The 20,196-nt window shown below is 40.3% G+C and overlaps 1 protein-coding gene across 2 annotated transcripts in view; it reads left to right on the top strand.

The window, feature by feature from the left end:
* ULK4 (unc-51 like kinase 4) overlaps positions 1-20,196 on the top strand; it is a 511,648-nt gene that overhangs the window by 180,243 nt on the left and 311,209 nt on the right. For both annotated transcript variants that reach the window (XM_024753918.1, XM_024753910.1), the window contains 3 exons: positions 398-449; positions 549-693; positions 14,364-14,456. In XM_024753918.1, the coding sequence (XP_024609686.1) occupies positions 398-449; positions 549-693; positions 14,364-14,456 (290 nt within the window). The remainder of the gene's footprint in view (positions 1-397; positions 450-548; positions 694-14,363; positions 14,457-20,196) is intronic.

The following is a 20,196-nucleotide window of genomic DNA, read 5'->3' as shown; positions in this document are numbered from 1 at the left end:
TTTTTTTTTGTGGTATGCGGGCCTCCCACTGCTGTGGCCCCTCCCGCTGCGGAGCACAGGCTCCGGACGCGCAGGCCCAGCGGCCACGGCTCACGGGCCCAGCCGCTCCGCGGCACGTGGGATCCTCCCGGACCGGGGCACGAACCGGCGTCCCCCGCATCGGCAGGCGGACTCTCAACCACTGCGCCACCAGGGAAGCCCAAGTTTAGGGTTTTTAAGGCAAGAGCCGCCCGTCTCCTTGCAGGGCCCTGCTATAAACCTTTGTCCGCTCCAAACTGCGACGTTTCAGTATTGTTTGGCCTCACTGTGTGTCAGGCACACGGACTTGAGTTCGCTAACAATATCAGTGTTTTGTTTGTAGGGATTTGAACCAAGTCTTTTACGTCTTTCCTTTTAGGTGGTTGATTATATCCTCCCACCCTTGGTCTCCTTGGTTCAAAGCGGGAATGGTAAGTGTGACCACATCAGTGAGAATTCCATCAGTTACACATTCTGTTTTCATTCTATCTCCATGTGGTCACGTTCTTGGCATTTTGTTTTCTTTCAAGTGGAGTGGAGACTCTTCAGCTTGCGGCTGCTCTCAGAAACCACATCTCTGCTCGTGAACCAGGAGGTTGGTGATGGCAAGAAGGAGGCGAATGTCGACTCTGACAGCAGTCTTCTGGCTCTCATTAGAGATGTCTTACTTCCCCAGTAAGTCCCATGCACTGCACTCAGGTAGAGAAGTGTAGGGTGCCCAGGATGCTTCTGGCAAACGAGGTCCAATGATGGGCTCGGGGTCGCAGGGACCTTATATTTTTGTCCGGGGGCTTATGCGCTTGCTGTAAAAGAGGTCTAGAAAGAGAGGCAGTAACTACTGTGCTGTATAGGATGCAGGAGAATCTCAGTCCATCTTCAAAAACATCCATTTAGAACTTTATCTGTTTTCTACAGGGGACATGACTGGAGTTTTGCAGGTTTAAAAATGTTTGTGGCCAGAGGGATAAGGTTTATTATTCAAGGTCCACATGACAAGACTCCTGAACATAAAATTGGGACTTTTCCTGGACCTACTCAGAAATAATAGAGATGGAAAGAAATCTTCCTTTCCTCCCCTCCAAACTCTTGGAATGGAAATTAAGTTGAGTTAAAAACAGAATATTTTTTGCGGGGGAGGGATGGTGGCAGAACAGTTAATGAGTATTAATGAAGAGAAGGGGAGTATTTTTTTCCTTTTACTCCATTGCTCACATAGCACACACACAATAGAGTGACTGCTAAGAGCACCCAATGCAAATATGTTAAGCTCTAAAATGGCACCTTATAATTCAGACAACACTGTAAATTTTATCAAAGAAAAAAGTTGAAGTTAAAAAAATTGAAGCTTAAAAGTGCATGCCACATATCACTATTAAATATTTTATAAAATTAAACAAATGTTGGAAAGCGCGTCAGGCATTAAAGCGTGTGCCTGATCCTGCTTCCTCAGGGCCTGGCCGGCAGTCTGAGTCAGTTCAGCAAGTTTTCAAGGATGGCAGCTCCACCAGATGCTCCCCGGTATTTGTTAAACTTCTCAAGATCTGTTCTTATTAAAAAGCCTTTTTTTTTTTTTTTGCACAATATAGAAACCAGACCTAATTATATTCCGAAGAGCTCGACCACTCCTTGTTGGCTTAGGAAGGTATATTTTATGAAGTGTGTAGCCAGCGTGTGACAACCCTTCTCCCAGCTGAGGGAGCCTGTCTTGACTGACGGGAGCTTGACCTGTGATGGCTTGATTTACAAGCTAGCCCCTTGGTTCTTTTTGCCTCCCGTGCTTCTGCAGTTGGCTTCAGGGAGACTCCTGGTAATACATACAGTAAGAATACTTTTGATACTCAAAGTAAGGAAATGATTATCTATATGAAAAACAATTAAACTTTGTCATGTGGAGCTTTCTCAGTGATAAACTATCAATGAATATATTTTTGGTTGCATTTGTTATATATGTGTGTGTACATTGTGTGGTTTGTACTTAATGTGGGTAGATATAAGATTCCAATCTTGTTTCATGGGATTAATTAATGCTATCAGTGCCATCTTATCTGCTACCCGACGACTTGTACTGAAGCATTTTTCAGGACCTGAGATGTCCCCCAAGAGGGACAGGATTACCTCCAGCAAGACTTCTCAGTTTAACAATAGTTTGTTAACACAGGTGCACATTTGAAATAAAATCTCATCGTTTCTAAAGTCTGCCCACTTATGGGACAGTCTGTAGTATAAAAATTATTGAATCTATAATGTTAGTGCTCCTATTTTATTCATTTGAGCTATCATAAATAATATGTATTTCCTTTAATGGGCATCTTTACCTTTTCCAGAGATGAGGAATTAAAGAGGAAAACACAAATGTAAACCACATGGCAACTCAAGAACAAATGTAATGTAGATGAGCTCAGGTTTTGATTAGGCAATTTGAAATGCACTTTGGATAATGTTATGGGATTTATTGGGATGTGGTGTGGAATGTTTTCAAACCTTGTGTACTGATTCTGATGTGAAGTGCAGGTCTTGGCTCTGCATTTAATTCTTTAAGCCTCAGTTTCCTCATCTATAAAATGAGGATAATAGTACCTAATTTAGAAGATTCAGAAATGAGGATTAAATGGGATACTTCTTGTAAAGCACTTAGTACAGTGTGTGGGACATAGTACGTTCTTTGTTTTACTGTTTATTTATTTTTGGATGCGTTGGGTCTTAGTTGCGGCATGCGAGATCGTCGTTGAGACATGCGGGAATCTTTCGTTGTGGTGTGCGGGCTTCTCTGTCGTTGTGGCGTGCGGGTTGTTTTTTTCTCTTCTCTAGTTGTGGCATGCGGGCTCCAGGGCGCGTGGGCTCTCTAGTTGAGGAGCGCAAGCTCAATAGTTGTGTTGCGTGGGCTTAGTTGCTCCGCAGCACGTGGGATCTTAGTTCCCTGACCAGGGATCGAACCCACATGCCCTGCATTGTAAGGCAGATTCTTTACCACTAGACCACCAGGGAAATCCCCCATAGTACGTTCTTGACAAATATGTAGCACCACTACTGTTATTATTAGGAACATTGTAATCCCTCCTATTAAACTTTAAAATGAAGATTGTAATGGTACAGTGATAGTAATACTACATACTTTATAGAAGTGGCCATTAAATAGATGCTGATGGCTGTGCCCACCTGGCATATATAGTAAGGGCTCAATAAATATTATGTAAAAAATTTAAAAAAATGAAATACAAATGATGAATTCATTTAATTTTGATACTAGAAAACTAGAAACCTTGACAAGGAATTTGGTCTTTCAAGATAGCTCTTGGTAATTAATAAGTTTAGAAATGCTCATAATGGAAAATTCATGTTCTTCAATGAGTATGTGCATATAATGGCTTAAGGATAATGAAGTTTCTAGAGTTTATAGGAGCTATATAAAACCTGCTTCAATGTGCAAATAGACATATTAACGTAGATCCTTTTAATTTTGTTAAAAGTTTTAATCCTTTTTTGACCTTAAATAATACTTTGGGTAAAGCCAAGGTGACAATCTTTTCAATCTTTTCACCTGTAAGTGTTGTATTAGTTAAGACGATTTCTTTTTTTTTAATAAATTTATTTATTTTATTTATTTATTTTTGGCTGAGTTGGGTCTTTGTTGCTGCACACAGGCTTTCTCTAGTTGCGGCGAGCGGGGGCTTCTCTTGGTGCAGAGCACAGGCTCTAGGTGCACGGGCTTCAGTAGTTGCAGCATGCAGGCTCAGTAATTGTGGCTCATGAGCTCTAGAGTGCAGGCTCAGTAGTTGTGGCACACGGGCTTAGTTGCTCCGCGGCATGTGGGATCTTCCCGGACCAGGGCTCGAATCCGTGTTCCCTGCATTGGCAGGCGTATTCCCAACCACTGCGCCACCAGGGAAGCCCCAGTTAAGACGATTTTATTTGCAAACAGTAATACTTAACTGAGACTAATTTGCAAAGTAATTATTTGCTCACATAACGAAGATGTCAGAGACTTGTGCTGGTGTCAAATATAGCTGGATTCAGGGGTTTAAATTACGTCTACAGTACTGTGTGTATGTCTCTTTCTTACCATCTCTTCTCTGCCTACATCTATGTGGCTTTGTTCTCAAAGAGGCTCTTTCTACTTGGTGGTTAAGTGGCTCCTGGTTGATGATTCTAGCGAAAAGAGTGGATGTCTTTTCTAATGGCTGTTACAAAATTTTCAGGGAGCACAATAATTTAATCTTGTTAAATACCATGTAATACCTCTGTTCCAGGTGCTTTTCAGAACTGTGGTGTGATATGAATGAAAATTCAGTTGTAAGAATAAATATCATATTAAAATAAGTATTAGTTATGGTTTTCAAAGAAACAGAACAAATAGGATATATATATATATATATATATAGAGAGAGAGAGAGAGAGAGAGAGGGAGGGAGGGAGGGAGGGAGATTGAGATTTATTATAAGGAATTGGCTCACATGATTATGGAGGCCAAGAAGTCTTAAGATCTGCAGTGTGCAGGCAGGGACCCAGGAGAGCCAATGGTATATTTCCAGTTTGAGTCTGAAGGCCTGAGAACGAGGAGAGCTGAGGGTATACTTACCAGTACCAGTCTGAAAGCTGACAGGCTGGAGACCCAAGAAGAGTTGATGTTTCCATTCAAGACCAAAGGCAGCAAAAGACCCATGTCCCAGCTCAAGGAAGTGGGGCAGGAGGAGTTCCTTCTTACTCAGTCTTTTTGTTCTATTTTGGTCTTCAGTGGATTAGATGAGGCCCACCCACAGTAGGGAGGGCAATCTGCTTTACTCTGTCTACTGACTTAAACATTAATCTCATCCAGAAGTACTCTCACTGACACACCCAGAATGTTTGGTGACACACCAGTAATCAAACGTTGGTGGCCTGTGGCCCAGTCAAGTTGACGCGTCACCCCATCTATCCTAGATAACGTGAGTGAATGGCTTACTATATAAATTGTGAATATCAAAGAACTGTTACCCCTTCTCACTGTGCATGCTTTGCTTTCTAAAGAGATGAAGTTTAGTTACAAGCATTTGTTTAGTGCCTTTTGTATGTGGAGGATTATGTAATAACCACATATAGAGAGATGGTATTTGAGTTAGACTTTGAAACCTGGGTATGATTGGATGGAAGAGGCGTGGCTACCCCAGGCAGGAATGGGGTAAGCAGAGGTGTGGAAGTGGCAGAGTGGTGGGCAGTAAGCAGACCAGCTTATTTCTAGCAGAAATCTGCATGTGAGAGTTCTGTGAAATAAGCTTGGGAGAAAAGTTTTCTCTCTTCATCAGCCCGTTCATTCACTGATACTAATTGTATGCATCTTATTTCATGGGCATATTTCTAATAATGACTAAGATAGGCACAGCCTCTGCCTTTGTGGAATGGATTGTCTGGTAGAGCCAGGTAGTTCATAAATTAATCATTTTTTTTAACCATAGAAGTTTGTAAGTCATAAATGTTTAAGTATAAATTAAATAAATATCAAAGCTACCGGCTTAAAACAACAGAAATGTATTCTCTCACAGTTTAGGAGGCTGGAAGTCTGACATCAAGGTGTCAGCAGGGTTAGTTCATTTTTGAGACTCTGAGGGTGAATCCGCGTATCTCTGCCAGCTTCTGGTGGCTTCTGGGCATCCTGGGTTTATGGCAGCATCTCTCCAGTCTGTGTCTGTCTTCACATGGCCTTCTCCCCTGTGTGTCTGCCTCACATTTGCCTCTGCTTCTCTCTTGTAAGGACATCACATTCACAGGGGGTCAGCACTTGGACATATCTTTTGGGGGCCATCATTCATCCCAGTATACAGATGCAGGACCAAAGTCACTGTTTCTGTGCTGCTTCACGTTCTTTTAGGTGCCCGAAATTCTTTTCACGTGGCCCCTCCATCTTCAAGTCCACGGTGGTTTGTCAAATGCCCTTCATGCTTGCCATTACTCTGACTTCCTCTTTGGCCACCAGCTTGAGAAAACCATATGCTTATTGAAGCTGGTGGTAGTGTTCATTGGTAATGTGGATCTTGTGATTAGAATGTATTTGTATTCAAATCTTGGCCCTGCCATTGACTTGGTGTGTGTGCCCTCTCTTCCTCCTTCCCCTTCCTGCTTTCCATTTCTCCTCCTTTCTTCAAGATAGTTGAAATGCCAGGAACGTAACTGCTATCTGTATGGTTAATGAGGAAAAGTTTTTTTCTGGGAAGAAAGATAAACCACATATACTCAGAAAATTGCCGTGACTTTTTCCAGCAAAGAGATCAGATTTAATTTTAAAGGTTCATGCAGAAGAGAAGAAGCAATATTTAATGGAACTTAAGCCCAGAGTGACCTTATTAATTAAAATCAGCATCTCTCAGAAGTTTTATATCAAAGTCATTATCAGTGAAATCTTAACATTGAAAGTAGTCCTCTGCTGACTGTTGGAACTTTTTCTTCTGACACTTGTTACATAAGGGGAGAGCATTGCTCTTTCAGTATTTAGCTATAAACAGGACTAGATCCTCCACTCAGGAAACACATCACTACTCTTGGGGAAGAGGAAATTCTAATATTCCTACAAATGTAAATAATGTAATTTGAACTACCTTGTGTGGTTGTTCACAGGAGGTTTAAAACCCTCTCTCTGCTCTCCTCTCCCTCCTTTCTCCCATTTATCATATAAATGATATATCAAGTGACTTCTGTGTGCCGGGAACTCAGAATACAGGGGTGAGAAAGATTGAATCCTTGCCCCTCGGTGTTCTTACGGTATATTGGGTGAGACAAAGCAGTAAATAAATATATAAGGTGATTTCAGTTAATTGTGAGTGCTCTGAAGAAAATACAGAAAATGGTGTAAGTAGGTAGAGAATGACACCTGCCGTATCAGTAAACAAAGGATGTGGCCATCAAGCCCATAGCCACTGCCACCACCCCAGACTCTGCACCCTGGGGGGATTCAGGATGGAGAAAAGCAGGACACTGGCCCCAGATAGCTAAGGTGCATATCAAAGGAATGATTTCAATCAGCCCGACTCTTGGATCTTCCCATACAGAGAAAAGCGCTAGATTCATTCACTTGAGGTGCCTGGTTTTTCTTTAATTGACAGTAATCTTTTGATGTTCCGACTACCTGCCTGGTTTTTGTTGCAAAAACTCCTGTATATCCTGGCTCCTCCCTTACTTCTCTGGAGTAGTTCCTCAGATCGACCTGAGAGGCTGCCTCTCAGGCTTAAGTCCTCAACAAGTCTGCCAAATAAAACAATCCTCAACTTTTAGGTTACACTTTTGTTTTTTAAATCGACAAAGGGAAATGGAGGGAGGGTCTATTTTATTTTATTTCAATAGCATAGTCAGGGAAGACTTTATGCCAGGCAGCAAGCCGTGGGGAAAAAATGCGCTGAGCAATTTGCCTTTGATAGACTGGAACCACTTTGCGAACATGTTTTGTTCTGTTTTCATATTTTTCTTTAGCTTTGAGTGTTTCGTATTGAAAAGAGATCACGCTGATATAAATGTGTTTACAGTGTTTTTATGACAGTAGGACATTCAGCATTTCTCTCCTGGGGAAAGTGAGTACTGTCTTTTTTTTTTTTTCCACAATTCTCTTGTGACCTGTACAATCATCAGGGCCATAATGACTTCATAAATTATTAAGGCTTTGTTTTTTAAAATCTCAGAAAGGACTGTATCCTTGACAACTTAGAATTGTACTTCCTTTTAGAAATTTGAATTTATAAATGGATTTTATTAGTTGCAACACACTGTAGAGTTGATGTCTCTGAAATAATATCCAGCAAAAGTCATGAGTTTCACTACCTGATTTCTGTGTTGGTGGCTCAGAGGACATCCAGATGTTTCTGTATTGCATCTTTGTCTCCCTTAACTACAAGTATTCTATGTTAAAATAGGCATGAACTTGACCATCTTTGATGGGAAACAGAATATATAGGAGTATTTCATTTTTGGCCATTCCTTAGATAAGGTTTTTTTTTTTTGCAGATAATATTTAATTAAATATTTTTGCACCAAAAGAAAGTTCTTTTTACTTAATCCTTTTATGTTTTGAGTGTGTACCTAAATCACTGCCTTTAGGTGGAGTGATTTTTCCTCTTCTGGGGGTACAACCTATGGGAATCTGAATTGGGATAATTTGGGAGTTAGAGTAAAGGTAAAGGTACTTTCATCCTTCTGAATCAGAATAATTCCAGTGCTCCAGTTCTTTGGATAATATTTTGTAAACCTTAAGTGTTGCTTTAGTGAAGTCATTGTTTGGTTGTTGTTTTTTAGCCTTTCAGGCCTTCATAATGAAAATTTGCTGTTGATTCTATCGAAGAAGCCCAGACATTAGGGCTTACCACCTGAAATTATATTTAATACTTATTTTGAAGTCTTACTTATCTTTCTCTCACTTAAAAAATATAATATATATATATGTATGTATATATGTATCTTCCCACCATTTGTTTATTTCTCCATCCACTGTGTATCCATGTAACTACTGATATGCCTAAGTATCTATGCATCCATGCAAGACAATAGAGTGTCACGTAGAACTTAGGTTACATAAAAACACAAGATTGGAAAGTCTCAAGATATCAACTATTTATTTGATTTATGCCCTCTCTCAGTTCATAAAATTTTGGAGTTGACTCAAGATATCACCTAGTACAAATTTTGGAAGAACCTGTACAGAAATGCCCAAAAGAGTAGGCTATCTTCCCCTTTCTCATAGCAGTCCAGGGAAAGTCCGCAACTTTCTCCAAAGGTAGATTTCACCTCCATGCTTTTGCTGTTTGGCAGCCTTCTCTTTATCTAGCCCCACACATCTCCTTCCTTTAAACTCTTTAAGCCTGGAATCCACCTTGCACTGTTACAAATGCATTTTAACATAATGCCTTCCTCATAGCTTCCTTTGCTCAGAAACCTTGAAACCTTTAGGCTGCACAAGATAACATTAATAGTTCTCACCCCGCCATTCAAGACTCTCAGTGTTTTGCCTCTTGCCTACCGTTTTATGTTAACATCTGCCTTCTCCACTATATGGTTTCTCCATTCCTGGTGAGATTTACTTAGTACTTTCTGAAATTTCCTCCTTGGAACCTGTGTCTTCCTCCTACCCCCAGACATCGTACTGTGAATATCTGTATCTATACTTATATAACACTCTTTTATTGACTGTCTTGTGATCTCCTTACCTATACCTACGTTTATAAATGTTTTAAAATCATTAAACAATTCCTGGTTAGTAAATATGTAGGATTTTCCCTGTATTTCACTATTATATGTACTGCTACAAAGACCATTTTTAGGGCTACATCTTTGGGTGCATACTGATTTCCTTTTGTTGAATCTCTAGATGTGGAACCACTGTGTTGAAAATTAAATACATGTTAAGGGCATTTGACATGTTTTGACAATTTTTTTTTGAAGATGACAAACGGTGTATACTACCAGCTTCTGTTTATGAAACTGCCTGTTTTTCTGTACTCTTAGTAGCTTCAGCTTGCATTCCTTCAGATAGTCATGATGCTGACAATTTTCTCCCCATATTTGTTGGCCATTTATATTCTTCTTAGGTGGATTTTATACTTTTTTTTTTTTTAGTGGGATGGTTGTTGGTTTGCAAATAGCTCTTTATATATTAAGAATGTATAGGGCTTCCCTTGTGGCACAGTGGTTGAGAGTCCACCTGCCAATGCAGGGGACACGGGTTCATGCCCCGGTCTGGGAAGATCCCACATGCCGTGGAGCAGCTAGGCCCGTGAGCCATGGCCGCTGAGCCTACGTGTCCGGAGCCTGTTCTCCGCAACAGGAGAGGCCACAACAGTGAGAGGTCTGCGTACCGCGCAAAAAAAAAAAAGAATGTATAAAATATACCAATATTCTGCAAATAAATTTTCCTGCACTTGATTTGTTTATGGTGGTTTTGCCACTGAGAAACATTTACTACTTAAAAACTTTAAAACTGTGAATATTTTTTGGATTCATTTCTCTTTGTTGTCATGCTATAGAGGCCTCCTCACCTAAGAATATGTGAATATTTACTCATTTTAGTATTTCAATAAAGTTAAAATTTGTACTTGAATTTTTAATTTATCGATGATACATTTTCTTAAGATATGGCCTGACCATTCTGTCTCCCTTTCTGTGATGACTCTTGTCCAATGTTGGGTCACCTTTCTTTCCTTTTAATTTGTGTGTCTATTCTTGATCCCACGCTACACTTAACAATTCTAGTAGTTTTGTAAAGTACTTTAGCTTTTCTTTTAGCAGGTTCTTCCTCATTGTATTTGTCCTTAAAATTCCTTGGATATCCTGGAATCACTCTTTCCTCCCAAATTCTCAGAGTACACTCCATTGACATGTGAAATGTGAGTTTAGGGTTTAATTCCAGCAGAGTGGACCTTTTTATGATATGGTGCCTCCCCTTTCCCTCAGTGAAATAGGCACTTCTTTCCATGTGGCCAGTTCTTTGGTCACACCCCCAGAATAACTCCTCACAATAATCAGAGTTATTTAGGTAGCCTGTTTCAGTGTTCTGCCAGCCTACCTGCTTGACACTGGTTACTCCAGGCACTTGACAAGGTAGGGAAGAGTCTATCCCTCGGATCCCTGAATATGTGATTTTTAGCACTTTTCTCTCCTCTTCGATAGAGAATTTAGTATGAATGGCTTTTCTTGCCTGGTTTTCAGCTGTATGGGACCTAGCAAAGATCCTTTATTTGGGGAGGATCCTAGAAGTGGAAGAGAGGGGTGTTGGGACACTATCTGGACAGCATGCTCTCATGTCGATAGCGATCGCAGTCTCTGGCCGGGCTCAGGGCACTTGGAGGGCTCCTCTCCAGCTCCCGTCCATCCAAGTGGGCCAGCTTCTCACTGTTCACTCTCCTTTATAGCCATATCAGGAGTCTGGGGTTATCTTTTTTTTGTTTTGTTTTCCTGCCAAGTCTTATTCAGAGGAGTGCAAAATACAATTGCTATCAGCTCAGTTGCATTCTCTCTCTCGAGAAAGACAAGCTTAATAAATCACAGCATTCTTTTGGCTAGTTCTTGCTGACCATTAGACACTTATCTAAAATATGTTCAATATATCAATATTTCTATTCTAAACATATCCGTTATAAAATTTACCCTTCTTTTTCCAAGGGGGGAAAAACATAGTAATATTCTTTGGGAAAATTGTTACGCATTAGGCTGGTACAAGCTTCATCCTTCCCTCCTGTTTCAAGGTGAAATAACCTTCAAACAACCTCAACACATTTGTATTTCAGACAGTAAAAGTTTCATCAGTGTTTTGTTTTTAAATGTAGGTTCTACATATTCTTCAGTCCCTTTAAAAATATTTCATATTTTTCAGTCCTCTTGAGATTGTTTTCTGTATTATATTTCTAACTAATGGTCCATATATTCTCCTCTGCTTTCTATACAAGCATGTGAGTAAGGACGTCCCATGGGCAGCTTTTTAAAATTCATAGTTTTGTGGTCCTTTCCTCAGTGATTCCAGTAAGTCTGGGAGTGGGGACGAGGGGAGCTGGTCATCTGGGGTATGTGAGTGACTCCTAAGAAACTTCTTACCCCTACTTCTGTTGAAATTCTCTGGCTGACAATTTGCGAATACCAGTCATCAGTGGAAGAGTGCATTCTTCTCTTGTCTCTGACTTTAATGCCTCACTATAAATTCAGCAGTGCCTCAGTTTCCCTGTTAAGGATGTGTGCTGCAAACGCTTAGCTCAGCAGGTGTGGGGTGGTTCAAACCCTGCACATTACGAAGAAACTGGCTCTTGACTCCCTTCTGGGAGAGTCCTTCTGAGCCTTTGGAGTATCCTTCCTGATAAGAGAGTCTGTATCCCTGGGGCCTTGAGCCATGCCAGATAATTCACGCTAACAATGTGAATTAAGGCGGACGGGGCATTGGGCCACACCATATCAGCTTGACCCTCGGAGGGGCTGGAGACAGAGAGAGGTTAGCCACACAGGCACTCCACACCTAAGGGACCGACCGCTAATAAAACCCTGGACGCCAAGGCTTCCCTGGCTGGCAGTACTTCACACGTGTTTTCACGCCTTGTTGCTGGGAGGATTAAGCTCTGTCCACACAACTGCACTGGGAGAGGACAGCTAGAAGCTTGTTGCCTGGTCCCTCCTGGACTCTGTACTATGTGCCTTTCACCTTTGCTGATTTTAACTAGTATTCTTTCTCTGTAATAAACCGCAGTCGGGAACATAACGGCTTTTCTGAGTGCTGTGAGTCCGTCTAGCAAATCATTGAACCTAAAGGAGGTCTTGGGTGCCCCCAATTGAGGACGATAAGAGCTTTTTATTTTATAAGACTATTAAGAAAAGGAAAATGCTGAGTTGTTGGTTTTTTTTTTTTTTTTTTGCGGTACGCGGGCCTCTCACTGTTGTGGCTTCTCCCCTTGTGGAGCACAGGCTCCGGACGCACAGGCTCAGCGGCCATGGCTCACGGGTCCAGCCGCTCCGCGGCATGTGGGATCTTCCCAGACTGGGGCACGAACCCGTGTCCTCTGCATCGGCAGGCGGACTCTCAACCACTGCGCCACCAGGGAAGCCCGAGTTGTTCGTTTTTAAAAAAATTTCGAATTGTATGTTAATTTTACAAATACATTTTTATCACCTCTAAAGATGTTCCTTGATTTTTGTTTTATTCGTATGATAAAATGTCTGGTTTTCCTCAATTTGATTTTTATTTATTAATATTTTATTTATGAGCGATTGGTATTTTGTCTTTTATCTTTGTCGTACATGGGTGAATCTTTAATTGCTGTAATTTAAAAATATTTCATAAGAAAAATTACTGAAATGTGGGACTTCCTGGCTCCTTAAACAGAGTGTTCTACCCAGTTTAACATTTTCTTGACTCACTACCCCCGTTTTGAACATTATGGTGTGTAATGGGCCCTCAGCTCCCATTGGGGGATGAGCGGCTGCTTCCTCTGCGTTAAATGCTCCCTGGACTGCTTTCTGCTAGGAGTTCTTGGGTTTGCTTTCTTTTGTTTTTCCTATGCTTTCAAGCCCCACTTTTTGTAATTCTTGGGTTGTCTTTCTGTAATAGTCCCTCTCCTCCCTTTATGGGCTCCTTTTTTAAAGACTGTGGGCTTAGAGGCTGCATAATTAAGCTTGTTATGTAATGATTTCTAAAATGAGAGTAAATAGGCTCTGAGTAAGAGCCTGGGGCCCTCTACTCTAGAGGATAAAACATCTGCTTCATGTCATGGAGTTTTAAATACACATTTTGGATTTTTGGAGATGTTTTGCTCCCTCGTTAGTTGGTTGTTCTGGAGAGTTAAGTCGTAAAGTTGATTGGTTAGTTTGTCCATTTATTCATTCCTTCATTTGGTGCTTATTAACTGAGCATCTACATGGTGTTGTTTACTGGATAGCTGAACCTAAGTAGGTCACACACAGTATACAGGCCAGCTCTGTATCTAGCAAATAACATGGGAGCGCAGTGGAAACTTTTGATGAAGACATTTTGAGTTTTATTCTCTCTGGTAGTACTTTTCATTTCAGGTTCTAAAGTATTAATAAGAATGCCATTCAGCAAAGAGTTGACATAGCAGATCTGAGACTGCTCTCCTGAGAAAGTCCTGCTTGCAAGGTTGGCCTTGGCTGCCATCTTGGAACTTGGCTCTCAGAGAGCTGCCATTCAGTGTTTAATTGATGAGGGTAGTCCACTGGGCCCAGACTGTTTGTGCAGACAGTATGGTTTATGCTGGATGCCTGCTTTCATTCTGGGAGTCTGGGATTTTTGGTACATGTTAGGTTGCCTATGCGACCAGCCCCACATGATAAATACCTTGGTCACTTGAGTGTCTAATGGGCCCTTGGGCAGTAACATCACGCACACATGCTGCGTTTTTGTGGCTGGGGGGAGAGTGTGCTCTGTGTGACTGCTCGTGGGAGGGAGAGAGGATAAGAAGGACGTAGAATCTTCCAGTCTCCACCTGTGTCTGTCTCCCTTATGACTCAGCTGTGTGCCCTTGCTGTGCTGCTGTACAAAGTCCGTACTATAAATACAACTGTACGTGAGTCTCATGAGTCCTCTAGAATCCCCGAATGTGAGGGTGGTCTTGCGACACCCAACACAAATGCCTAATGTTTCTGGGCCTCTTACTGTGTACGCAGCTCAATACTAACCATTGTACCTGCATTGTCTCGTTGAATTTTCCCAGCATCCCTGCCCTGTGGGGTGGGTCAGTATCATCACCACCATTGGCAAGTGCTGGTCCTATATCTCATACACTTATTTCAGTATCTGTTTTCTTCCACATGTTGAAAACATGGAATATTATTTCTGTTGTTCAGAGGAAACGTTAAGTGACAAAAGCACTGAGTGTTTTCTAATCACGTTGTCATTTCAGGTACGAGCACATCCTCACGGAGCCTGACCCCGTACCAGCATATGCTCTGAAGCTGCTAGTTGCCATGACTGAAGACAACCCAACTTTGACCAGGTACTGTCGCTTCAAATTTTCTTTTCTCTGTTTCTCATCTAGAAAGTGAATTTTCTGTGTTCTGAAAATGTTAAAGATGATGAGATTCTACAAGGCTTATGTTTGAGTTACCGAAGTGGTAAATTTTCATGTTTTATGCTTTGTAGTATCTGTCATCTGTGGTGTTTTGGGTCATGTTCTCATATTTTTAATTAGAGTTTGCGTACTGTGGAATTCATAATGCTTTAAAATGATAAATTCTTTAAAGAGAAAATACTAACACATATACTTTTATTCTTTTTAACATCTTTATTGGAGTACAATTGCTTTACTATGTTGTGTTAGTTTCTGCTCTATAACAAAGAGAATCAGCTATATGTATACATATATCCCCACGTTCCCTCCCTCTTGCATCTCCCTCCTACCCTCCCCATCCCACCCCTCTAGGTGGTCACAAAGCACTGAGCTGATCTCCCTGTGCTATGCGGCTGCTTCCCACTAGCTAGCTATTTTACGTTTGGTAGTGTATATATGTCCGTGCCACTCTCTCAATTTGTCACAGATTACCCTTCCCCCTCCCCATATCCTCAAGTCCATTCTCTAGTAGGTCTGTGTCTTTATTCCCGTCTTACCCCTAGGTTCTTCATGACATTTTTTTCCCTTAGATTCCATATATATGTGTTAGCATACGGTATTTGTCTTTCTCTTTCTGACTGACTTCATTTTGTATGATAGGCTCTAGGTCCAACCACCTCATTACAAATAGCACAATTTCGTTTCTTTTTATGGCTGAGTAATATTCCATTGTATATATGTGCCACATCTTCTTTAACCATCCATCCGATGATGGACACTTAAGTTGCTTCCATCTCCTGGCTATTGTAAATAGAGCTGCAATGAACATTGTGGTACATGGTTCTTTTTTTTTTATTTGCTGTGATTTATGTCATAGAGTGTTCTGCCTGTGTTTTCCTCTACGAGTTTTATAGTGTCTGAGCTTACATTTAGACTTTAATCCATTTTGAGTTTATTTTTGTATAAATGACTCTACTGCCCAAAACAATCTACAGATTCATTGCAATCCCTATCAAACTACCAATGTCTTTTTTCACAGAATAAAAGAATGAAATTAGAACACTCCCTAACACCATACACAAAAATAAGCACATATACTTTTAAAAAGTCAGTTCTCGCCTCATTGTACTGAACAATTATTTATTTATTTTTTTCTGAACAATTATTTATTAAATCTCTGTAGTATTTATAGACTATAATTTTTCTGCTTTTTTAAGAATTAATTGGGCTCTAGAGTGCAGGCTCAGTAGTTGTGGTGCACAGGCTTCATTGCTCCGTGGCATGTGGGACCTTCCCTGACTAGAGCTTGAACCTGCGTCCCCAGCATTGGCAGGCGGATTCTTAACCTGTGTGCCACCAGTTAAGTCCTTATTATTTATTTATTTTTTTAGTTGACATATTTTCATTGTGTAGTGGAGAGCTTTTTGTCTTTATTGAAGACCCTACCTGTGATGATACCAAATTTTTTCGTGCTAGTTGCCTAGGGTAGCAGCAGCTGCTTCACACTTGCAAAGAACGGTTTGTCAGAGAGCACCCAACTCTGCAGAAAGGCAAGAGAAGAGTTGTTGCTTTCAAACAAGAAGACTAGTTTTGGTTGTATGGATGATTTGTGAGGACCTTTTGGGTTTGGATCCTGTATCTGTAGGTGCAGTGCACCTGTAGAGTTTCCCTTTGATCTTTCTCAGAGAACTAAATCATACAGTCCCAACCACCTGGATTTCACCTGGTCTTCTGTTTACAAGTCCTGCATAGTGATGAGCCAGCATCATATCGTTAGTGCTGAACAAGAAAGGCTATTTGTAGAGTATCTGTATTGAGTGAAAGGCTGACTTAAGACAACCTTCGCAAGGGGTGTGCCAGGGCCCAGGGTATGCCATGACCCAGTTGCAGGGCTGCCCCGGTGCTCTGGGTCTTCAGGTCAGCCACAGTGTGGGGCCTGTCACAGCTCTCAGGCCTATGTCCTGCTGTGAGCAGCCTCATTTGTTTCCAGAGAGTGACATATAAACATTACCGTGTACTCCCTGTGCCACGTTGCAAAAGAATTTGGGGAGCACTTAACTCTTTATATTGTTGGCAATTCTGAATCCTGTGTTTCTGTAGTCTTTTAAAAGTCTGTCCAATGAGCCTTCTAAATTTCTCACTCAGAAGGCACCATTCTCTATTCCTACAGAAGAAGTTTATGTCTAAAGAGTGAATCTGTGTTAGGAGTTAAAGCCAAATTCAGATAGTTGTTTCTTTTCTGGACCTTTGATACCAAGTGGGAATATTGTATACTGATTTTATCCTTTCATTAGATTGAACAGATTGCATTTTCTTTTTTTTTTATGTTGATTCTTACTCATTGATGAGGCATGTTTTCAGGCTACTTCCTCTTCTTGCCAACTCTTTATTAAATTTATCTGAATTTCTTCATATTGAGGGAAAAAATCTAGTGAGGTGGAAACAGATCACTGATGGCCTATAACCTTTTTATTTTAAAATGGTTAGACACTAGGTTTAGAAGTCAGTTTATTTTTTTTTTTTAGTTTACAAGCAGAATTCAATGGATTCATTTTTATAAACTTTTTTCTTTGTTTTCCTTGCGTAATTAATACTTGAATATGTTGTCTTTTTAAATTCCAACACTGTGATCAAGAAGTCCCCTGGGCTTCCTCATTCCCCACCACTGCTGCACAGGTCTCTCCCCCAGGGCTAATACTTGTTATTATTTTGGTGGGTGTCCTTCCTGAACTTTTTGGGGGGCTATTTAAATTCAGTATATACTGAATTTAAATAGCTTTGCTTTGTGGTGGTCAGTTTTTTAAAAAACCATAGATAGTATCATTGGGTATGTGTTTTTCTGAAATTTGCCTTTTCATTTATCAAAATTATTTGAAGATCTTTTTGCATCAGTATTTATTCACACTCTTGGCAATATCTTCGCCAAAATTACGGATGAAAATGGGATTTCATTTCATTTTGCATTCACTTATCTACTGATAAACTTGAACCTCTTAATATTTATTCACTAAATTCAATAGTAAAAGGTCCACAGCCTTCAACCGTCAGTTCTACTTCTAATTATCTGTTCAAGAGAAAAACTCATATATACACAAAGATTTCTGCCTAGGCAAATAATTTTTAAAATGAGAAAAATGGTTTTAAAATTAAGTTATGTTATAGTTATAATAAACAACAACTATGTAAGGGTTTGAAAGGGCAAGATACATTTTGCATACTGCTCTACAAAAATATCCTAATAATTTTGTAAACTGAAATTGTTTATCACCCCCAAACCCAATTTAAATACCACTTTGCCTTTTGTAGGGTCTCTTTCTGTATTCACTGTTCTCTTCTGTTTGCCTTTTCTCTTGAAACAGGATATTAAAATGAGAGTTGTCCTATGTCGATTTTGGCTGAGGCTCCAGAGGTCAAGAGCAAAGCATTAAAGGCCTGTTTACACCCACCCGCTCTCTTCTCCCCAACCCCTTCTAAAGGGAGGTGCTAGATCCCACAGGCCCTAGCAACCTGTGTGCATTTTGCAAAATCCATTCATATACCTTGAAGCGGGGGATGGGGGAAAGGAAGTTTTTTATTTCCCTAACTGGATTTTTTTTTTTTCAAAAACGAATTTTAAGTGCAACATTTCAAAATGGGTAATACATTTCTATTTGGGGGAAAAAAACAATATGAAAAGATAATACCGAGAAGACCTGTTCCTTCCTCTCCCCACTGTGGTCTTTCCTCACCTTCCCATTATATCCCTTACGGCTGACTGCTTTATTCCTTTTATGTCCAAAGGCAAACTAATGTGACTGTGTGTTTTCTCATCTCTCCCTTTCACACACAAATAGCATATTATGTATGTTTTTCTACCCTATGACTTTTTCCCCCAATTTTGTTTCTATGTCGATACATAGAGAGCTTCCACGTTGTGTTTTACAGTTATAAACTCTTCCATTGTATAGATATACCATACTTTGTCTCATTAATGTCTAATGGATAGACTTGAGTTCTTTCTAATCTAGTGATAGAGCAAAGAATGAATAATCTTATATTCATACTTCATTTTGTATGTGTGCATGTACGTCTTACAGGCTAAATCCCTAGATATGGTATTTGTGTATCAAAGGATAAATGCACTTAAAATTTGTTTTCAGGTTCGGCCAAATTGCCCTATGGTGGGGACTTTACCATTTTGCATCTCCAAAGGACATGTTTGAGGATGCCTGGCCCCCTACAACCTTGCTATCAGAATTTGTTGTTAAACTTTGGAACTTTGCCAGGGTGATGAGAGGTTATTTCATTGTAATTTTAATTTGCATTTTCCTTTTCATGAGTGCAGTTGAATATTTCTTTATATGGTTAAGGGCCATTTGTATTTTGCTTTTTGCTCATGTTCTTTGCCATCAGTCCTTGGTCTTGGCAATGCCACCCTTCAAACTGAAACACCCCCTGCTTGGCTTTCCATTGCACAAATACGTTACAGGCCACTAATCCGTTTTACTTCTAACAGTGTCTGCACTATTCCTATTTTTTTTTGCTGTCGTGAGTAGCATGACCATGGCTGTTACTTTGTATGCTACTTGTGAATCCATGTACGTGTCTCCATTGTGTATCCCTTCTAGAATGGAAATACTGTCTCACAGAGCTTGTGCTTGCCCAGATCCAGTAGATACTGCCAAGCAGTTTTCCAAATTGGTTATACCAATTTACATTCCGACTAGCACTGTTCACAAGGTCTGGTTGTCATGTAAGCTTTTAATTTTTTTTTTTTTTTTTTTTGCGGTACGCGGGCCTCTCACTGTTGTGGCCTCTCCCGTTGCAGAGCAACAGGCTCCGGACGCGCAGGCTCAGCGGCCATGGCTCACGGGCCCAGCTGCTCCGCGGCATGTGGGAACTTCCTGGACCGGGTCACGAACCCTTATCCCCTGCATCAGCAGGCGGACTCTCAACCACTGTGCCACCGGGGAAGCCCTAAAATTTTTTTTTTTTAAGTCAGGTTTATTGAAGTATAAGCTTACATAGAGTAAAATTCACTCATTTTAGGTACGCAGTTCTCTGAGTTTTGAGAAACATACACAATCATGCAACCACCACCACTATCAAGATAGAGTATTTCCATCATTCCAAAATGTTCCCTCATGCCCCTTTGAATGTTAGCTTATAAAAATTCTGTTTGCCTGGAGAATGATATGACCAGACTGATTTTAAGTTTCATTTTAATTTTTAAAATTTATTTTTTAAGAGTTAATATATAACACATTTCAAATTTAAGTATTTGAAAGAGTTTACATAGAAAAGCATATTTTCACCCCAGGAGATAGCCACCCTTTGACCAGTTTGTGTGTGTGTATATATTATCTTTCACATATATGGTAGTATGTCGACTGCACCATTCTATACTCCTTTTCAAAAATATGTATAACAGCTTTATTGAGATATAATTCACATAACATCTGTACTTTTTTAAAAAAACAGATACATAGTATTACATTTTATGAATATTCCGTGTTTAACAAGTCACCTTTTGGTGAACATTTATGTTTTTCTAATCTGTTGGTATTATAAAACAAGGCTACAATTAATAATGAATTAATTATTCATCACGTGTGTATAATAATGAGAAATGGAAATGTTTCATCACAGGGTACATAATATCATCTGGGGATCCTGTTGCGGCCTCTCCCATTGCGGAGCATAGGCT

The sequence above is a fragment of the Neophocaena asiaeorientalis genome, unplaced genomic scaffold (assembly GCF_003031525.2).
Source record: "Neophocaena asiaeorientalis asiaeorientalis breed wild unplaced genomic scaffold, Neophocaena_asiaeorientalis_V1.1 scaffold121, whole genome shotgun sequence".
NCBI lineage: Eukaryota > Metazoa > Chordata > Mammalia > Artiodactyla > Phocoenidae > Neophocaena > Neophocaena asiaeorientalis.
This window is presented reverse-complemented; position numbering and strand designations above follow the sequence as displayed.